This window comes from Meriones unguiculatus, chromosome 4 (genome assembly GCF_030254825.1).
Source record: "Meriones unguiculatus strain TT.TT164.6M chromosome 4, Bangor_MerUng_6.1, whole genome shotgun sequence".
Taxonomy (NCBI): domain Eukaryota; kingdom Metazoa; phylum Chordata; class Mammalia; order Rodentia; family Muridae; genus Meriones; species Meriones unguiculatus.
Genome location: NC_083352.1, coordinates 78,016,051 through 78,036,992, shown reverse-complemented (window position 1 = coordinate 78,036,992; position 20,942 = coordinate 78,016,051). Strand labels below are relative to the sequence as shown.

At 51.1% G+C, this 20,942-nt stretch overlaps 2 protein-coding genes across 4 annotated transcripts in view; one reads left to right on the top strand and one right to left on the bottom strand.

Annotated features, from left to right (window-relative positions):
* The window catches only part of LOC110554204 (general transcription factor II-I repeat domain-containing protein 2), a 30,695-nt gene extending 16,778 nt beyond the window's left edge, over positions 1–13,917 (top strand). The window contains exons 9-16 of one of the 3 annotated variants that reach the window (XM_021646675.2): positions 1,479–1,556; positions 3,959–4,015; positions 4,667–4,729; positions 6,690–6,767; positions 8,265–8,345; positions 9,170–9,353; positions 9,833–9,861; positions 11,351–13,917. In XM_021646675.2, coding sequence (XP_021502350.2) covers positions 1,479–1,556; positions 3,959–4,015; positions 4,667–4,729; positions 6,690–6,767; positions 8,265–8,345; positions 9,170–9,353; positions 9,833–9,861; positions 11,351–12,924 — 2,144 coding nt within the window. In that variant the 3' untranslated portion in view covers positions 12,925–13,917. The remainder of the gene's footprint in view (positions 1–1,478; positions 1,557–3,958; positions 4,016–4,666; positions 4,730–6,689; positions 6,768–8,264; positions 8,346–9,169; positions 9,354–9,832; positions 9,862–11,350) is intronic. The other 2 variants (XM_060382246.1, XM_060382247.1) reach the window with 2 other exon arrangements.
* A 2,206-nt stretch (positions 13,918–16,123) lies between these two features.
* Ncf1 (neutrophil cytosolic factor 1) overlaps positions 16,124–20,942 on the bottom strand; it is a 7,840-nt gene continuing 3,021 nt past the window's right edge. Inside the window, exons 5-11 of the mRNA XM_021646691.2 lie at positions 20,803–20,858; positions 20,024–20,146; positions 19,616–19,723; positions 17,703–17,820; positions 17,063–17,170; positions 16,492–16,637; positions 16,124–16,355 (exon numbers count right to left, since the gene is read on the bottom strand). Of these exons, the coding sequence (XP_021502366.1) occupies positions 16,237–16,355; positions 16,492–16,637; positions 17,063–17,170; positions 17,703–17,820; positions 19,616–19,723; positions 20,024–20,146; positions 20,803–20,858 (778 nt within the window). The 3' untranslated portion in view covers positions 16,124–16,236. The remainder of the gene's footprint in view (positions 16,356–16,491; positions 16,638–17,062; positions 17,171–17,702; positions 17,821–19,615; positions 19,724–20,023; positions 20,147–20,802; positions 20,859–20,942) is intronic.

Sequence of the window (20,942 nt, the reverse complement as noted above, 5' to 3'; positions counted from 1 at the left end):
ATGACTACTACATATTTCCCAGCACTTGGGAGGCAGAGGCAAGTGGATCTCTGAGTTCAAGGCTAGCCTGGGCTATAAATCAAGTTCTGGGATGGCCAGAGATACACAGAGAAACCCTATTTCAGAACTTTAAAAAAATATTTAACCATAACTAGGACCACATTTGTAGAATACTAGGTAAGTATCTGAAATGTTTGGTCAGCAGGTAAAGACACTTGCCTAATGGCCTGAGTTCAAGCCCAGTTTCCACATCCTGTAAGAAGAGAACCACCCTCCACACACCTCAGACCACGGCATGTGTGTGCACACATAGAAAAACAAGAACTACTGAGAGTATTCCTGTTCTTCAGGGAACCCGGGTTTGGTTCCCAGCACCCACATGGGGCCTCACAACTGTCAGCCCCCACATGGGGCTCACAATTGTCTGTAACAGTAGGCCCAGGGGATCTGATGCCCTCTCCTGATGTGTAGACACATACATACAGAAAAAAAAACACCCATCCATATAAGCGAACAAATGGGATTACATGTGTGAGCCGCCAGTACAGCTTTGGATGGCCATTGTGCTGAGGCCAGAGTAAGGCAGGTGGTGACCTCCTCTGTCTCTTGATGTATCCCTGATGCAGGGTCTATTGGTGACCCTGAGACTCACATTTTCTGGATGCCCACAAGACCCAGCAGTCCTCCTGCCTCCATTCCATTTGGAGCTAGTATTACAAGTGTAATCCTCCAATCAGGATGCCTGGGCCGCTTGTTGGGTGCTCAGACCCGAGTTAGTCTTCATAACGTGTGCTCTTATCCACCTGCTCACATCTCCAGCCCCTATGTAGCTTTAGGTGTTTGTTTTTTAAATTCTTTGAGAATCCAAGAGACAAGCCAAAGGCAGCTGAGACTGGAGAAGTACCCATCACCAATGATAACCAGGAAAGAGTTGGGACTTGAAAGCCGCCATGTTGAGCCCCACAGCTCAGATCTGCTCAGCTGTGACACTTGGCTCATTTCTTCCTCTTTTCTCCAGGGCTATAATTAGAGTTTGGTCTTGCATGTTCCCCACAGGGCCAGGGTTAAACACCTGTTCCCCAGGGAGGCACTGGGAGGTGCTGGGACCCTTGACAGAGGCTCCTGGGAAATCTTCAGGTCATGGAGGCCTGGCCTCCAATTTACTGTTAGCCAAAGAGGGCTTTATTTTTAAGACTCAGTCCTTAAAATCAGGTCCTTACTAGCCTGGAACTTGCCATGTGGATGAGGCTGGCCTTGAACTCACAGAGATCCGCCTGCCTCAGAGAATGCTGGGACTAAAGGTGTACACCATCACACCCAAAGAGGATCGAAGACTTCTGATTCTCCTGCTTTTGCCTCTGTCTCCCCAGTGCTGGGACGACAGGCTTGTGCCACCATTCCCCACCAAACCACATGTTCCACATGTTAGCTGGCTGCGCCTTCTTGAGCCCTAACTGAGATCTCTGTTGCATTCTTAGGCACTTCACCAAAGGCAGTAGCCGTGCTAGTCAAGACAGAGTCAGAGGATCCCAATTACTATCAGTGTAACCTGCAAGGTAAGGGCATGCCAGTCCCTTCACGGCCAAAATGGCAGTCACCACTCATGGAAGAGCCCAGAAAGAGGAAAGGGGCAGGAGGATGGCTCAGTGGGCAAGACCCCTTGCCGTGCAAGCATGATCCTCACCACCCAGGCAAAAGCATGGTGTGGCCACAGCTGCCTGTAACATCAGCACGGGGGGAGAGGCACAGGAGGACCTCTGGGCTTGCTGGCCTGTTTCAAGGGGATGAGGTGGAGAGTGATAGAGCAGGACACCAGATAGCCTCCTCAGGCCTCTGCCTGTGCACAAGGACGCCTGCACCCACACACAGCACACAGAACGAGGGATACAGATTATGTGTGTTGACCTAGACTAGCAAGTTGTATTTTGAATAATATGATGAGTTTCCCTTAAATACAGTGGGGCATTTGTGGGGCACACTTGTAATCCCAGTGCTCAGAAGGTAAAGGCAGGAGAATCTTAAGTTCAAGGCTACATAGCAAGTTGAAGCCTGTGCTACAGGGGACCCTATCTCGAAAATTAGGAAAACCAGGCTGGAGAGATGGCTCCATGGTCAAGAGCACTGCCTGCTCTTCCAGAGGACGTAGGTTCAATTACCACACCAAAGTGACAGCTCACAAGCATATATAACTCCAGTTCCAAGGGATCCAACACCCTCACACAGTTATACATGCAGACAAAACACCAACACACATGAAATATTTTTTTTTTTTTAATTAAGGAAAGCTTCTTAACCAGGTGCAGTGGCACACACCTGTAATCCCAGCACGTGGGGAGGCAGAAGCAGGCAGATCTCTGTGAACTTGAGGCCAGCCTGGAGCACAAAGCAAGTTCAGGACAGCCATGGCTACACAGGAAAATCCTGTCTTGAAAAAGCAAACTAAAACTAAGAGAGAGAGAGAGGAAAGGGAAGGAAGGGAGGGAGGGAGGGAGGGAGGGAGGGAGGGAGGGAGGGAGGGAGGGAGGAAGGAAGGAAGGAAGGAAGGAAGGAAGGAAGGAAGGAAGGAAGGAAGGAAGGAAGGAAGGAAAACTTAAATTGCCATTGTGCTTGCAGTCATGGTAATGCAGTTTATTGAGCCAGGTCAACAGTTTGTAAAGGACCCAACTCACTTTGTAAATGATGCACCAAACCTCATAGCAAAGACTTCCAAGGGCTGGAGATGAAGCTCAGTGGTTAATAGCGTTGTCAACTCACTCTTCCAGATGTCCTGGGTTCAATTCCTAGCACCTAGATGGAAGCTCACAACCATCTATAACTGTAGTCCTGTGGGATCTGATGCTCTCTTTTGGTGATCAGGTGTATATGCAGTCATATACATTAAACAAACAAATGAGTGAATGATTCCAGAAGATTGCCATGGCCACAGCAATAGGATTGCCGTAATGGGACCCGTTGGCTTCCCTGTGAAACTGTAGCTAACACTGTTGTGGGTGGGAAGCAGTAAGCAATAAGTGAGAGAATGAGAAGTTCGTGAAGTACATCTGTGTGCTTCTTGTCTTTTTTTTTTTTCCCCCTTTTTGTATCTAAATTCAGGTAATTTCAAAATAAACTTGTTTTCCATCCAACACCCACATGCTTGAGGAAGAGAACCAACTCCTACAAGTTGACCTCTGACCGCCACACAGTCACTGTGCCATTCACTCCCCGCACATCTGCATACATGTCATAGTTAAATAAATGTAAAACTGTTGTGTGTGTGTGTGTTTCAAGACAGGGTTTCTCTGTGTAGCCCTGGCTGTCCTGGAACTTACTCTGTAGACTAGGCTGGCCTCAAACTCACAGAGATTTCTCTGCCTCTGCCTCTGCCTCTGCCTCTGCCTCTGCCTCTGCCTCTGCCTCTGCCTCTGCCTCCCAACTGCTGGAATTACAGACGTGCACCAGCACTGCCTGGCTAACACCTCTTTCTTATTTTGTTTTGTTTTTTTGAGACAGGCTTTATATAGCCCAGGCTGGCCTCATACTTACTGTGCCCTACAGAATGATCTTCAAGTCCTTGTGCTCCTGGCTCTGCCTCCTGAGTGCTGGGATCATAGGTGGTGCCACTCCCAGTTTTATGTGGGGCTGGGGGTTGATCCCAGGGCATCCATCGTGCTGGGTAAGCACACTATATACTGAGCCACACCCCAGCTTTTGAAAGTTTCCATTGTGTTCAGTGATTTGTTTTATTCTAAGTGTTGTATTCATTTATTGGTGGGGAAAGGGGGAAGTGCCATACTGCTCAGAAGACAATTTTCAGGAGTCGGTTCCCGCCTTTCATAATATGGATCCCGTGAATTAAATACAGGTCATCAGGCTTGGCTGCAGACATCTCTACCTGCTGAGTCATCTCGATGGTCCCAGTGACTTCTGTATGGGTTGTGTTTCTCGCTGAGCTGTAGATTGCTTATTCTCCTTTCAGGAAGCCAGCATTCTTCCACCAGCAGTGATGTCATAGAAATGGAATTACCATCTGAAGGTTAGAAAATAAAGTGCCTCCTCCCCTTAAACATTCGGGAAATAAAGAAAGTGGCTTCCCGGCACGCCTGTCTTAGGATGCAGCATGAAAACTGTGTGTTTTGGGTTCCCTGATCTGTAGGTGAGAACCTCACACTGGCTCTGCCCTCTGTGGCCTCACCACACCAAGTCTTTTGTTTGCTGACAGAAGATGGTAGCCTAGGTTGGAGGCACGCCACGTAGCCACTGTGTGTTTAGTGTGTACGGAACACGGGTAAACTCTCAAGACTAGTGGCTGAAGAGGCGACTCGGCAATGACGAACATCTGCTGATCTTCCAGAGGACCCGAGTTCAGTTCCCAGCATCCACATAGCTGCGTACAACTGTAACTCCGGTTCTGGGAGATCTGACATTCTTATGACGGCTGCATGAATTACACACACACAGTACACATACATTCCAACAAACACTCATATACATAAAATAAACCTTTTAAAAAAACTCCCAAAAGAGCCCAGCCTGAGCTACAAAAGTGAGTCCTTGACTCAAAACAAAAACAAAACTGCAGGGGGAGCATAGATTTGGGTCAGGGGTCGCGGATGGGGCAGTGACATGTTACAGGAACCTGAGATTGCTTAATAATGGATGTCATTTTAGACCTTTTCTTTTCAAGAGTCTACTCCACTGGTCTCCTCAGAGACAAATGAGGATGTTGAGGCTGATGTGAAAATGGAAGGTGAGTTGGAAACACTTGTGATTGTCATGTGGGCAGGGCGGCTCTCTCTGTGGCTTTCACTGTTTCTGAAACGATTATTGTAGGATGGTGATTGAAACCAGTGTGTGTTCACCTGTGTGCGTGTGTTGGGTGCTGTGGTGGTCTGGATGAACGTAGGTTTTCTTTGGGGGACTACTTTATTGAGTGCTATATCTACCACCCTTCAACCCTGTTCCACCCTCACCCTTCCCAACCCCCCAACACTAGGTAAGGGAGAAAGGTTAGAGGGAAAGGGGGCCGTGGAGCTCTTTAGATACTTCTTGCTGATTAGGGGCAAGTCCAATCTTCTTTTTCAGAATATCCAGAAAACCAGCAATCCAGCAGTAATAAACCCAGCAGCAGGGGCAGCAGCCGCCACCACAGGCCCGCTCAGGGCCCTCCCATTCATACCCTCTCTAGTCCCCAGAATTAAACTCTCTGTAGCTGGCAAAAGTCACACCACTCCTAGAGCACAAGACAATCACAGTTAATGACTACGGACAAACTGAAGCAGCCCCATGTCCCACACCTGGGATTAAAACAAAAACATTCACATAACTAGGTTTTCCCACTACAGATGAGAATGGCTCCCATGGGCTCTTATATTTGAATACTTGATCTGAAGTTGATAGAACTGTTTGGGAAGGATTCAGAGGTGTGGCCTTGGTGGTGGAAGTGTGTCACTGGGGGTACAAAGCCCACACCATTTGTGGTTAGCACTCTTCGCCTTGTGCTTGTGGATCAAGATATAAACTCTCAGGTACTGCTATAGCACCATGCCTGCCTGCCTTCTGCCATGATGGTCATGGACTCTAACCCTGTGAAACCATAAGCCCAATAAACTCCTCCTCCTATAAGTTGCCTTGGCAATGGTGTCTTATCACAGTAATAGAAGAGTAATTAAGACAGATACCCATGACACAATGCATGTGGGACTCAGAGGACAACTTTGTGGCGTCTCTTCACCTGTTCCACCTTTATGTAGATTCTGGGCACCAAACTTGGGCCACCAGCATTGCAGAAAAGGTACCTTTTCCCACTCTCTCACCAGACCTCAAGTATAAATGATTAGTCGTCTTCTTTTTCACTACCATTAGGATTAATGCTTGAGGGTTTGTTTGGTGGAGGTCACTGTGTGGTGTCCTCATCCTCCATTTATGAGAAGCCAGCAATGCCACTCGGAGCCCTTGATTCTGACAGTTTTACCTTTACAACAAGAATAAAAATTTGATGATGGCGGCTGTCTCTCTAACAGGCGATCCTCAGGAGTCAGGCACTTTTGAAGATGTCACCATGTACTTCATTAAGCAGAAATGGGCTAGCCTGACACTCGCTCAGGAGGTGCTTTACAGGAAGTGATGCAGGACAGCTCTGCACATGCGGCTTTTCTGGGGCTGTCTCCAAACCAGCTCTGGATTGCTGAGCTAGGACACAGGAGAGAGGCAGGAAGGCTTCAGCAGTGAGGGAATGCTCAGAACTGCCTGTAACTCCAGCTCCAGGGTATCCAATGCCCTCTCCTTGCCTCTACTGTACTCACATGCACAAATTCCAACATAGACACACATTCATACACATAAACAAAACAATATTTTTCTGAGAAAATTAGCACCTTAAAGGAGGAAGTGTTTCTTGTGACTCATAGTTTGAGAGGAGACAGTCTTTCACAGCTTGGGAGGCATGGAAGCTGGGGTGTGAGGTGACTGGCCACACTGTATCCAGTCAGGAAGCAGAATGGGTGCTGGTGCTCAGCTCTCTTCCTTTGTATTCAGTCTGGGCTTCCAGAACGTGGGGTGGAGCCCCAACATCAGGGTGAGGCCCCCCTTCCCAGTTTAACCTCCGGAATCATCCTCACAGACATGTCCAGTCACTTCTTGTCAAGTAAGGCTTGGGTGTTTTTTAGAGACTTGCTGATTTTCTGTTCACTCTCTTTTCCTCTCTTAAGGAAATGCAAATTCATCCAACATTATAAGTTCTGCAGCTGGTGTTGAAGATCTTAGGATTGTACAGGTGACAGAGCCAGGTAGAGACACCCATTGTCATCTTCTTTTGTTTCACATTTTTCTTTTTGTAAAGATTGTTTTCCCGTATTTATGTGTATGTGTCTGCCATGTGAGTGCAGTGCTTGTGGAGGCCAGAAGAGGGCACTAGTTCCCTGAAGTGATACTGGAACTCACTCTGTATACCAGGCTGGCCTCAAACTCAGAGATCCACCTGCTTCTGCCTCCAGAGTGCTGCATTAAAAGCATGAGCTGAGTTTTGCCTGTGTGTATGTATGTGTACCACATATGTGCCTAGTGCCCATGGAGTTCAGATGGTAAGAGCTACCATTTGTGTACTGGAAAAGGAACCAGGTCCTCTGCAAAAGCAACAAGTGCTCTTAGCTGCTGGGTCATCTCTCCAGCCCTTCCTTCTTTTCCTGCTCCTGTTCCTCTTCCTCCACTTTCTCCTCTTCTTCTTTTGTTGTTGTTGTTGTTGTTGTTGAGACAGAGGTTCTCTATGTTAAAAGCTCTGGCTGTCCTGGACTTACTTTGTAAACCAGGCTGGCCTCGAACCCACAGAGATCCACCTGTCTCTGCCTCCATGGCTGGGATTAAAGGTGTGTGCCACCATGCCCAGCTCTCACTCTTTTTAAAAATCATTTATTTAATTGAGGCAGGGGTTTACTATGTTTCCCTGGTTGTCCTGGAACTTACTTTGTAGACAGGCTGGCCTGTATCTATGGAGATCTTTTTGCCTCTGCCTCCTGAGTGCTAAGAGGTATGCACCACCACACCAAACTTTAAAAAATGTTTTTAATAATCACCACACATGGTAGTGCATATCTTTAATTCCAGCATTTGAGAGGCAGAGGCGGACATATCTCACCCTGATCTGCAGAGCAAGTTCCAGGACAGCCAGGGAGGGATACACAATGAAACCCTGTCTTGAAAAAGACAAAAACACAAAACAAAATTTTAGTAAAAAAAAAAATTAAAATTTTAAGTATTGAATAATATTCCCTTCTAGTCCTGGCATCGCTTTTCCTTAATTTCTTGCCATATTGGGTGGGCTAAGGTTTGCATTACAGTGTTGAAGGCAGCAGTGGAGAGAGGCACCCTTGTCGTACTCAGCATTGAAGATGTTCCTCAGAAGTAGCATGGGCAAGGGGCGGAGGTGGCTCCTGGCTGCAAAGGATTGCTGCTGTTGTAGAGGGCCCAGGTTCTGTTCCCGTCCCACGTCTGCTCACAACCACCTGCTCCAGGGACTCCCATATCCTCATCTGACCTCCGTGGGCGCTTGCAGGCATGGGGTACACGCATAAATACAAATAAAACATTGAAAGTAATATGGGTTATGTTGTCATTTGGAAAACCGTCGTCCGTAATGGCCTCCATTTGTGAATTTCCCAAGTGCTTAGTTGTTGCATTCAGGTAACTAAGTGATAAGACAGTGTCAGCAGGCATTTCTGCTAGTTATCTGTCTCGGAGAAAAAGAAATGTATGAATGAGACTGGTTTCCTTTTTCCAATTCTTTTTAGAGAATGAGGAGAGACTGTCAGGCATTGAGAAAATCAAACAGCTTCGAGAACAAGTGAATGACCTCTTCAGCCGAAAATTTGGTAAGTTTCTGTATCCAAAATGTCTTCGTTAGATTGTACACATTTGGGGGCTATGTGCACATGAGTACACATGTGTGTACTGGAGCCGGAGTTACAGGTAGTTGTGAGCTGCCCAGCATGGGTACATGGGTACATGGGTGATGGGAATCAAACTCAGTCCTTGGAAGAACAGCAAGTGCTCTTAACTGCCAAGCCATCTCTCCCGTTCCACACCTCCAAAATGTGTAACCTTTCCCTCCTCCACCCCTTTGCAAAGTACTGAACAGTACTCTAGTCCTGTTACAATCTCCAGCCAAAATACTCTCTATTTATTTATTGTTGAGACAGGATGTGCAGCCCAGGCCAGTCTTGAATTCAGTCAAGATATTCTTGCGCCAGCCTTGAAAGTGCTGACAGGCCGCTGCCACGACAGGAAGTTCAGGAGGCTCCATAGAGTGGGCAGTCCTTCAACTTTTGATCCTCCTGAGTAGCTGGGCCTCTCGGCCTGTGTCATCTGGCCCAGCTCAGGTACTGCTGGGTTTGGAGACAGCGTGTCACTTTGTTGCTCCAGCTGACTTCAAACCCTTAGACTCCAGTGATCCTACGACTTGGCTCCTCAACAGGTGTGTGCCTCCGGGTCCAGCTCAAATCTTGACATCAAAGATGAAGCATGCCAGGCTGGCATGTAATCCAAGCACTTAGGAGGCGGAGGCAGGAGGATTCCTTTGCATTCAGATCCAGCCTAGGCTACCCCAGACCCTGACTAAAAACAAAAACAAAAAATGCAGAGTTTTGGAAAAGTAAGCCACAGAGTCACCCCATTTCCACCTCCTCTCTCACCACAGGGGAGGCGATCGGGGTGGACTTCCCCGTGAAGGTACCCTACAGGAAAATCACCTTCAACCCCGGCTGCGTGGTGATTGATGGCATGCCCCCAGGGGTGGTGTTCAAAGCCCCCGGGTACCTGGAGATCAGCTCCATGAGGAGGATCCTGGATGCAGCAGACTTCATCAAGTTCACCGTCATTAGGTGAGCGCGTCTCTCTCCACACCAGACCATGCTGGAGATGGGCAGCTGCCTAGTGGGCAGCAGCTCAGGAGCTAGGCCGGGAGGCCAGCAGGGGTGGGGGCGGGGAGGAGCCATTCTTCATTTCAGGTCAAGATGCTCAAGGCATTCACTCTCCTCTGCCTCCACAGCTGTGTCTCTAGTCCTGTCCCTTCTATTATTTCTTACTGTAATCACTCACAAGGGGCTTGTCATGGCACGGGTGTGAGACCAACTTGTGGAAGTTCTTTCTTTCAACCACATGGTCCCCAGAGACTGAACCCAGGGCTCAGGGTTGGCAATGAGCATCCTTACCTCGTTTGGCTGACTGTCGTGGGCTATGACCTTCAGCCTCACCTCCGACTTTGCCTAGCATTGTGTTGACACCACCAAAAGTGTGGAGACACAGCTGGCTGGGCAGAATGGAAACAAGCTCCCCCTCTTTCTTCTGTGTCTCCCCACAGACCACTTCCTGGACTTGAACTTAGCAATGGTGAGTTCTCTTTGGAGAAAGAGCATTCCAGGACACAGTGCTTCGTGGCAGGCCACGGTGGGCACTTACAGGGTCCTTACATCTGATCTGCACTGAGCCTTCCAGCGAAGCATGTGGCTTTTCAGATGTGCTGGGTTTTTTGTTGTTGTTGTTTTGTTTTTGTTTTTGTTTTTTTTTTGTCTCCTGTGTTTTGTCACAGGGTCGGGGATGGTACCCAACGTCTCACACACACGAGGCAAGCACTCTACCTCTGACCTACATCCAAAGCCCTGCTTTACATTTCATTTTAGCTCCCTTTTGTTTGGTTGGGTTTTATTATTGTTTGAAGTGGGGCCTCCATATGTAGTTCTGGTTGGCCTGGCAACTCTCAAAAGATCCACCTGCCTCAGCCTCCTGTTTGCTGGGATTACAGGTGGGCGCCACCGTCCCCAGCTGTCCGTCTTTGCAGTGTCTCAGTCCTGCAGTCCCAGACTGGCCTGGAAACCTATTCTGTAGTCCAGGCTGGCTTCAGACTCACACAGTCCTCCTGCGTCCACCTCCCAGTGCCAGGTGACACACCTATGACAGCATTCCTGGTTTATGTGGCCACGTGCATAGTAGGCAAGCACTCTGTCTCATCCCCAGCTACATTTTGTTTGTTTTGTTTCTCTCTGTGTAACCCTGGCTGTCCTGGACTCCCTTTGTAGACCAGGCTGTCCTTGAACTCACAGAGATCTGCCTGCCTCTGTCTCCCGAGTGCTGGGATGACAGGTGTGTGCCACAGGGCCCAGCTCCAACTACATTTTCTTAATATAACTTTTCATATTTGTGCTCTCAGGAACTGTTCCACTCACCAACACATGGGCCAGGAGTGCTGGCTCCGGTAGATACTCCTAGCACTAGGGAGGCTGATCCAGGGAAATTGCACGAGTTCTACAGAGTAAGACTGTGTCTCAGAAGAGCTAAAACAAACTCAAGCTGCAGGAGTAGTCACACTGCCCTGAGTTAGGTGGGGTGTGACGCACCCGGGTCTTTTAGACCGGCTTCTTTAACATCTCAAGCCTCTTTTGGGAGTTAGGCAAGGTGGCACACGCCTGGGATCCCAGCGCTGAGGAGACTGAGCAAGATTCCCACCAGGAGTTCAAAGGCAGCCTGAGCTACAGAGTGGGAAGTCTCAAAAAAGCCAGAGAAAGAGCTAGGCTTGGTGGCGAACACCTTTAGTCCCAGCACTCAGGAGGCAGAGGCAGGTGGATCTGTGAGTTTGAGGCCACCTGGTCCACAGAGTGAGTTCCAGGACAGCCAGAGCTAAAAGCCAGAGAGAAAGCTGGGTATAGTGCCACACACACTTAGGAGGGGGAGGCAAGGGTCAAAAGTTCAAAGTCACTGTTGACTACCGCTGGGCTATCAGGAGACCCTCTGTCAAAAATAAAATATAAAAACATGCACACGATAAAAGATAACAGGACAAGAGACAGGGAGTTGAAAACCACCATTCCATGTCTCTATCAAGTGGGAAAACGGAAGATAGACCAGGAGGGCCGCGTGTTTCAAGAAAAGTGGGAGCGCGCCTATTTCTTCGTGGAGGTGCAAAGCATCCCCACGTGTTTGATCTGCAAGCAGAGCGTGTCGGTGTCCAAGGAGTACAACCTGCGCCGTCACTACCAGACCAACCACAGCCGGCACTATGACCAGTACGCGGGGCAGGCCCGGGACGAGAAGCTCCGAGAGCTCAAAGGGGCGCTGCGGAAGTACCTCCTGGGGGCCTCGGAGGCCGTGTGCCCCGAGCAAGCGCTCGCCAACGCGAGTCCACCCGCCAGCACCGCGGCGCGGCCGGTGGAAGACGTGGCCGGGAGCCTGTGGGAGAAGTTACGGCAGAAAATCCGGTCGTTTGTGGCCTACTCCCTCGCCATCGATGAGATCACGGATATCAACGACACCCCGCAGCTGGCCATCTTCATCCGCGGCGTGGACAACAGCTTCGACGTAGCCGAGGAGCTTCTAGACACCGTGCCCACGACGGGCGCCAAATCCGGGAACGAGGTATTCCTGCGCGTGGAGAAGAGTCTCAGCAAGTTCAGCATCGACTGGTCCAAGCTGGTGAGCGTGGCCTCCACGGGCACGCCGGCCATGGTGGACGCCGGCAGCGGGCTGGTGACGAAGCTCCGGGCCAGGGCCTCGTGCTGCAAGGGAGCCGACCTCAAGTCCCTGCGCTGCATCATCCACCCCGAGTGGCTGTGCGCCCACAAGTTAGGGATGGGCCACGTCATGGACGTGGTGGTGGACTCCGTGAACTGGATCTGCTCCCGTGGCCTGAACCACGGCGACTTCACGACCCTGCTGTACGAGCTGGACAGCCAGTACGGCAGCCTGCTGTACCACACCGCGCTTAAGTGGCTGGGCCGGGGCTTGGTCCTCAGGAGGTTCTTCGAATCCCTGGAGGAAATAGACTCGTTCATGTCTTCCCGGGGCAAACCTGTGCCCCAGCTCAGCTCCAGGGACTGGATCCTGGACTTGGCCTTCCTAGTGGACATGACGACTCACCTCAACGCGCTGGATGCCTCCCTCCAAGGCCATTCGCAGATAGTGACCCAGATGTATGACTTCATCCGGGCCTTCCTAGCGAAACTGTGCCTCTGGGAGACGCACCTGGCCAGAAACAACCTAGCCCACTTCCCCACGCTGAAATCCGTCTCCCGCAGCGAGAGCGACGGCCTCAACTACATCCCCAAGATCGCGGAACTCAAGGCCGAGTTCCAGAAGCGCCTGGCGGATTTCAAGGCTTGTGAGGGCGAGCTCACTCTGTTCAGCTCCCCGTTTTCCACCGAGATTGACAGCGTGCGCGAGGAGCTCCAGATGGAGGTGATCGACCTGCAGTGCAACACGGTGCTGAGGACCAAGTACGACGAGGTGGGCGTCCCCGGCTTCTACAGGCACCTCTGGAGCAGTTACCCCAAGTACAGGAGCCACTGTGCCCGGATGCTGTCCATGTTCAGCAGCACCCACGTCTGTGAGCAGCTCTTCTCCATCATGAAGCTGAGCAAGAAGGAGGCGCAGTGGGGCCCGGCACTCCCCGTAGCCACGTGAGGGGGGAGGGGACAGGGCCCGTTATCGCTGGGCCGGGAGCCGAGGCGGGACGATCAGAGTTTTGAGTTCAAGGTCAGCCTGGGCTAAGTATCAAGACCCCACTTAAATAAAGCGAAATCGCTGGAAGAGAAACAGAAGGGAAATCTGGCCACCCCCCTCTACCTCCATTGTGTGGAGACTTAGAATGTTCCAGACCTTATAGGCTGTGAGATGGAGCCAACTGTTAAACCCCTGTTTAATAAAATAAAAGTTCCCCTTTCCCCCACTTGGAATCAGAATCCTAATTTGTATATCACACCTGTTGATCTGACTTTTGACTTCTGTCTATAGTTGAGTCATACCCATAACTATTGTAATTCAGTTGGCTCCTCTTGTGCTTGACTGACTTTTTAAAGATTTATTTATTATTTACACAGTATCCTGCCTGCACACCAGAAGAGGGCACCAGATCTCACAATAGATGGTTGTGAGCCACCATGTGGTTGCTGGGAATTGAACTCAGGACCTTTAGTTAAAGCAGCTAGTGCTCTTAACCTCTGAGTCATCTCTCCAGTCCATGCTTGACTGGCTTATGTCGTTCATCTACATTGTGCACTTTCAATAAACCCACTGTGAAAGAGTGTGTGTTTGGCTGGGGGAGATGGCACATGTCTGTAAGCCCAGCACTCAGGGAGGCAGAGGCAGGTATATCTCTGTGAGTTTGAGGCCAGCCTGGTCTACAAAGCAAGTTCAGGACAGCCAGGGCTATACAGAAAACCCCTGTCACAAAAAACAAAAACAAACAAACAAACAAAAAACGTGGAGAAAGAGAGAAAGTGAAGAAAGAAAAAGAGAGAGAAAGAAACAAACAAACAAAGACAGAAAGAAAAAGAAGAAAGGAAAGAAAGAACATGTACAAACAACCATGTGCCCATAAGCCAAAGTTGGTGCAGTCCCAACTGGTCTCTGCCCCCTTCCTGATGGATTTACCCTAAATAAATTGCCTGTATTTTCTGGGCTGTGGATTCCTTGCCTCTGGTTCTCAAGCCCAGAGACACTGGAGACTGTGTGTGCAACTCAGGGAGACCAATGGTCAGCAGACAGTGACACCCTGACTAGCTGGCAGCCAAGGGCGTGGCCCTTGCTCCATCTAAGGCTTCCCTGCACACACAGACCTTTGGGCAGCTTCCCTGACCAGCACAGGGCAGGAGGCACTGGGGTTGGTACAAGGTAACATCAGCAAGATCAGAAATACAGAAAAACAAATGTCGGGGGAGGGGATACCAGGATGGCATTCCAGCACTCAAGGGTGGAGAGAGAGTGATCAGGAGCTCAGTTATCCCACCACCTAGGGAGTTTCTGGCTAACCTGACCTACAGCAATCCTGAATCCACACACCACACCACACACACACCACACACACCTGTGCAAAAAAGGGGGCAACATTTAGTTGGGACTTCAGTTTAGGAAAAATAAACAACAGTAAAATAAAAATGCTGTACACTTGTAATCCTAGCATTCAGAAGCCTGAGACAGGAGGATCAAGGACAGCCTGGGATACATTGTGAGGCCTATTTTCCAAGAAGAAGAGGAAAGTGGAGAAAGTGTTTCCTCTCCAGAGCAGCTGGGAAAATAGGCCTGCAACACCAGGCCTGTTTACAAGAATTGTCTTTTGCAAGATGTGTGGCTTCATTTTGCACCCTGGTTTCTGACGTAGTTAGGGTTTCTATTTCTGAGACAAAACACCATGACCAAAAGAAAGTCAAGGGGGAAAGGGCTTGTTCAGCTTCCACTTCCATATTAGTGTTCATCATTTTTATTCGGTAATAAAAATCAGGACAGGAAGTCAAACAGGGCAGGAACTGATGCGGAGACCATGCAGGGGTGTTGCTCACTGGCTGGCTTCTCATGGTTCGCTCAGCCTGCCTTCTCATAGAGCCCAGGACCACCAGCCCAAGATGGTCCCACTCAAATGGACTAGGCCCTCCCTGATCAATCACTAAGAAAATGACTTACAGCTGGGTAATGACTTACAATACGGAGGCATTGTCCCTCTTTTTAAAAATTTTTAATGTGTATTATTTTATGTTCATTGATGTTTTGCCTGCATATATGTCATATATATATATATATATCATGTAAAATTCCAGTTTTAGGGGATCTGACACCCTGCCATGTGGGTGCTGGAAATTGAACCCAGGTCCTCTGGAAAAGCAGCAAGTGCTCTTAACCACTGAGCCATGTCTCCAGCCTCATGGAGGCATTTTCTCAATTGAGGTTCCCTCCCTTCAGATAACTCTAGCTTCTGTCAAGTTGACATAAACCAACCAGCACAGTTTCTTTGCATTTGGAAATGGAGTTACCAGCAAGGTCTTAGGGACATGAAGGTGGCAGGCACTGCCCACTAACAACAGCTGCTTTTCATCACAACCCACTAGGTTCCCCTATACCAAGATTATGCTTTGGGGTGGGGTGGTTTAAAACAGGGTCTCACACTGTAGTCAAATGTGACCTCAAACTCACCACATGGTCCAGGCCAACCTTGAGCCTAACAGCAGCTTTCTTAGCTCTTGCTCTGAAATCACAGACACACGCCTCCGTCTCCCAGAGGCTGAAGCACCGGATGGAAGCCAGGCCCTCCTGCATGCTAGTTAAATACTGTCAACCGGGCAGTATTGAGCCCCTAAGACAGTGCTTCTCAACCTTCCTAATGCTGCGACCCTTTTAAGATTTATTTATTATGTATACAATGCTCTGTCTGCATGTACGCCTGCTTGCCAGCAGAGGGCACCAGATCTCATTATAGATATTTGGGCGCCGTGTGGGTGCTGGGAATTGAACTCAGGACCTCTGGAAGAGCAGCCATTGCTCTTAGCCTCTGGGCCAACGCTCCAGCCCCTTAATACAGTTAGGTCCTCAATGTCGTGCTGCTCCCCAACCATAACTATTTTTAATTGCTACTTCATAACTAATTTTGCTATAGTTATGAATCTTAATGTTAAATATCAGTGATTCCAATGGTCTTAGGAGACCCCCCGGGTCACGAACCACAGGTTGAGAACCGCTGCCCTAGGACGTTCCTAATGTCTTTGGCGGAAACTGCGGCAACGTGCCGTCAGACCTTTTTGCCTGTCCTCGCAAACTCCTCTAGCAGAGCTCACTGCCTTTCATCCTCTTAGTATCCCTGGAGAGGAACCCAGCCCTGTCCTTTGCGGCAGAGTCGCAGTCCATCCCAGCAACATTTATTAAGGCAGGGGAGAGCCTCTGAGCGCAGGCTATATACAGGTATATACAGGGATTTGGATGGGATGCTCTGTGTGGCCCAGGCCCTCCTTACACGGCGGACGCCAGCTTCCGCTTGGTGCTCTCCGTGCAGCGGTGCAGGATGAGGTCAGCGCTGGGTCGCGGGGGCACGGCGGGCTGCGGCTTGGCGCGCTGAGCGGACCGAGCGTCTGCAGAGGAAAGCCGGGACTATCAGAGGCCCCGCCTCCCAGCCATGCCCGCCGCGATCTCCCGTCCGGAACCCGCCCGAGGTCTCGGCCCTCGCTCCGCCCTCCAGCCCCGGCCCCGCCCCCTTCCGAGGCTCACTGTCCGTGCTCTCCGCGCTCTGCGGCCCGGGTCGCGCGGGACGTCGCCGCTGCTGCAGGAACCGGACGCTGTTGCGGCGGTAGGTGTCCTGGCTGAGGCGCTTCCGAGAACGCTGGTGGATACTCTGCGCGTTGCGGATGGTCGACCTGGCCCAGCAGGATGCGGATGTCAGCGCCCCAGAGTCCCTGCCCCCAAGACCCTAAGCCTGGCTGGAGAAAGTAGGGTGCGGAGAGACTGGGGCACCCTAAGATCCTACGCCTGACCTCAGCGAGTGGCTGCAGAGGGACTGGCACCCCTCAGGTCCTAAGCCTGTATTTAGCAAGTGGAGTGCAAGCTCTGACCATCAAAAGGCTCCTTTCTCGGGGAATGCCCAGCCCTCACCGACCATCCCAAAGGACTCTAAGCATCTGCGCACTCCTCTCTAGCTCTGGCCCCGATTGCCTTCCCTCCTGTCCCTGTGTCAGCTACACCCAGCAACAACGAATGCAAAGCGCTAGAGCTCGTGGGTACCTACCCTGCCAGAAACCTGTCTCCCTCCCCGGAGTCTCCCTCAGGCCAGCCCCTCTCTCACCTGCGTGGTGGCGCCCCTCGGCCTCTGATCTGCCGCTGGGCCTGGGTTATCTCCTCCCCGGCCTTCTGCAGATACATGGATGGGAAGTAGCCGGTGGCATCCCCTTTCCTGCAAGATGGGCCACGCGGGAGGCTCAGGCAGTCGCCGGGGGTGAGAACACAGCCAGGCAGGCCACGAGAGTTCAAACACCCAAAAGATTTCCACACCCGAAAGGCCAGCCTGTTTCTTGTGTATCAGCACAAGCCCACTAGGCTCCCAGCCCTCCTTTTCAAGTCCCAAAGGCGGAGGAAGCTGTGTGTGTCTTGCGGCGTGTACTATGACACCTTTAAGAGTCCTGAGTGTTGCTGGGTGGTGGTGCACCCCTGTAATCCCAGCACTCAGGAGGCAGAGGCAGGAGGATCTCTGTGAGTTTGAGGCCAGCCTGTCTACAGAGGGAGTTCTAGGACAGCCAAAGCTACACAGAGAAACCCTGTCTCAAAAAAACAACTTGCTTCTTGCTTGCTTTGTCTGTCTGATTTCTGAAGGTCCTGGAGAGGAAACTCAGTGGCTGAAGAGGAGAGAAGACTGCAGAATCACACAGTCCAATCACAGAGCCCCATGCCCGCCCACACAGAGCCGTGCAGGGGAGGGGCTTTCCTACCTGACCACCCACCAGCCGTCCAGGAGCTTATGAATGACCTCAATGGCTTCACCCTCAGACAGGGACACCTCATCCTCTTCCACTGCCGTGTAGGCTTTGATGGTTACATAGGGCTCACCTGGTCCACGGAGGGAGCACACAGTGAGGGGGTCTACTCAGATCCCAGCACTCTGCTCCCTCCCCCGAGTGCCAGGCTACCTCCATCCGTCCAGCCACCACCACCACACACACACACATACACACACACGACCCTCCTCAGTCCCTCAGATATATTCCTTCTTGGTTTCCCTCTCTAGGTGTTTAAAAGACTTTATATAGTGTAAGGATGGGACCAAGGGCTGACAATAGGCAATGGAAGAGCTCTACTATGGAACTACGCCCCTCACTGAGAAATTCTAGGCAGCTGCTCTACCTCTGAGCCACATCCCAGCCCCTCACTGGGGGATTCTAGGCAGGTGCTCTACCACTGAGCCACACCCCAGCCCCTCACTGGGGGATTCTAGGCAAGTGCTCTACCACTGAGCCACATCCCAGCATATGTGTGACTGTGTGTTTGTATGTGTGTGCAGGGACACTGGTTAGGTGGGTTTTTTTTCCCAAGCTGTCATCTGGAAAGTGGGAACCTCTATTGAGGATTCATCAGAAAAACATCTTCATCGGAATGAACTATAGGCAAGTCTATGGGGCATTTTCTTTTCTTTCTCTCTCTCTCTTTCTTTCTTTCTTCCTTTTTTTGGTTTATCAAGAGTAGACCTGGCTGTCCTGGACTCCATTGTGTAGACCAGGCTGGCCTCAAATTCACAATGATCCACCTGCCTCTGTCTCCCAAGAGGTGGGATTAAAGGCCTGTGTTACCATGCCTGGATAGGGCATTTTCTTGATTAGTGGTAGATGTGAGAGAGCTCAGGTCACTGTGAGCTATGCCATCCCTGGGCAGGTGGCACACGCTTGTAATCTCAGCACTCTGGGAGGAAGAGGCAGGTGGATCTCTGTGAGTTCAAGCCAGCCTGGTCTACAAATTGAGTCCAGGACAGCCAAGGCTACACAGAAAAACCCTGTAGGAAGGAAGGAAGGAAGGAAGGAAGGAAGGAAGGAAGGAAGGAAGGAAGGAGAAAGAAAGAAAGAAAGAAAGAAAGAAAGAAAGAAAGAAGAAAAGAAAAGAAAAGAAAAGAAAGGAGATGAGCAAGCCAGTAAACAACTCCTCCAAGGTCTCTATCTGAGCTCCTGCCTCCAGCTTCCTGTCCTTCTTGAGTTCCTGCCCTGATTTCCCTCAGTGATGAACCATTACCTGGACATGTAACATGAAGTAAACCCTTTCTCCCCCAGCTTGCTTCTAATCATGGTGGTTATCACAGCAACAGAAAGCAAACTAACACACACATACATGTATGCACACACACACATTTTTTTGTAGCAGGGTGTCACAATGTTGCTCCGGCTGGGACAGGCTCTGCAGCCTGCCTAAGCAGCCTTGGACTTGAGCCCCTCCTGCCTGAGCCTCCTGAATTGCTGAAGTGAAATGCCCCACCACACCGTGTGGAATTTCTCCATCTTAAAATAGGACCAGACAATTCTGCCTTCAAACTCAGTGCAGACCATTCAAGACCTGGGGCTGCCGGCTTTCCTGCTGGGCGTCGATGGTGACACCATCGCCAGGAGGCCCTCATCCCCAGGCCACTGTTAGCTCGGCTTGCTGCTGCCCCCTCCCACACCTACACCAGGCTCCACATGGCTCACCCGGTCCTCGCTGTCTCCTCCTCCCTGTCCCTCTGCTCTGCCTCCTACCTTTACTCACCACCATCTTACCCAGGCCTCCAAGCTGGAAATAGCGGAGGACCTACCAACTTCTTCATGTCCCTGTGCCCCTTCCCTCCATCACCCCACACCCCATGTGCCTCAGAGGTAGGAGGCACCTTCATAGTTAGGGTCCGGGTCCTCTGCCTCGTCGGGACTGTCAAGGGGCTCCAAGTAGGATGCGGGGACCCAGCCTCGCTTTGTCTTCATCTGGCAAAACCACCAGCCTACATCAGGGGCACAGAGAAGTGAGTGAGGGCTGGCGCCTGGCAGCCTTCCTCAGCCAGGAGAGCTGGTGAGGACACAGAGAAGGAACGACCCAGTGCTCACTCTCAGCAACGTCCCCCAAACTCCACGCCCAGATCCCACCCCAGGCACAGGTCAGGGGTTCTCGAAATGGGGGGGACAACGCCCCTAAATGCGGGCTAAGCATGGGATAGGCTGAGACTGAGGCCAGAGGGTGCTTGGGCCTCTGCATGGAACCCAAGTGTCTGTGACCCCGAGACCAGCTGTGGGAAGGGCCTGACCGCTCTCGCTCTTCTCCACGACGTCCACCACGTCCCCGGTCGCTACAGTCATCTCTGTGCCTGAGCTCTTCTCATAGTCAGCAATGGCTCGATAGGTCTGAAGGATGATGGGGCCCGTGATGTCTGCGGAGATGGAGGGCAGGGTGAGTGGGCGCAGCAGGGAGGGCAGGCCCCTGGGGGTGGGAGTGACAACATCGAGGAGAACATGGGCAGCTGCCCAGCTCCTGGCTCACAGGATCTGTCACATGCTGCGGACTGGAATTAGCCCGGCTCATGATAGTGGCCCTGTATGTACTGAGCACCTAGCACCTTTCACACAAGAGAAGTGCTAAGAACTGTGTCCTTAGCAGATGAGGTTAGCATTGTTTGTTTTGAGTCAGGGTCTCACGGTGTAGCTCTGGCCTGGAGCTTACTCTGTAGTTCAGGTTGGGCTGGAACGCATGGAGATCTACCCGCCTCTGCCTCCCTAGTGCTGGGACTGGCGGTGAATACCACCGTGCAGACCCTACTTGTTTTCTGAGACATGGTCTCATATGGCCCAAGACAGCTTCAGGCTCACTGTGTAGCCAAGGACAATCCCGAACTCCTGATTCTCCCGCTGCGATGGGCTGTGGTGGTAAGGATACACCCCTATCTGCAAGGTGGGGTGACCCCAAAACTCCTCCTCCTCAGTGTCCTGTTTCCACACAGCCTGCACTCAAGGGCCTTGATCTGATCCACAGCACCTGCACACCCCCACCCGTGGGGACCGGGTCCCCGGGCACCTCTAGCCCTCTCACCAGTTACGTTACTCTTGCCGTCTTTGGGCATCAGATACGTCTCGGGCTTCTTCACCCTGGAGAAAGAACAGGCAATATGGAGCAGACCCTCACCTTGCCACTGTAGAGGAGAAGGCTTCAGGTTAGACCTGCAGGAGGAC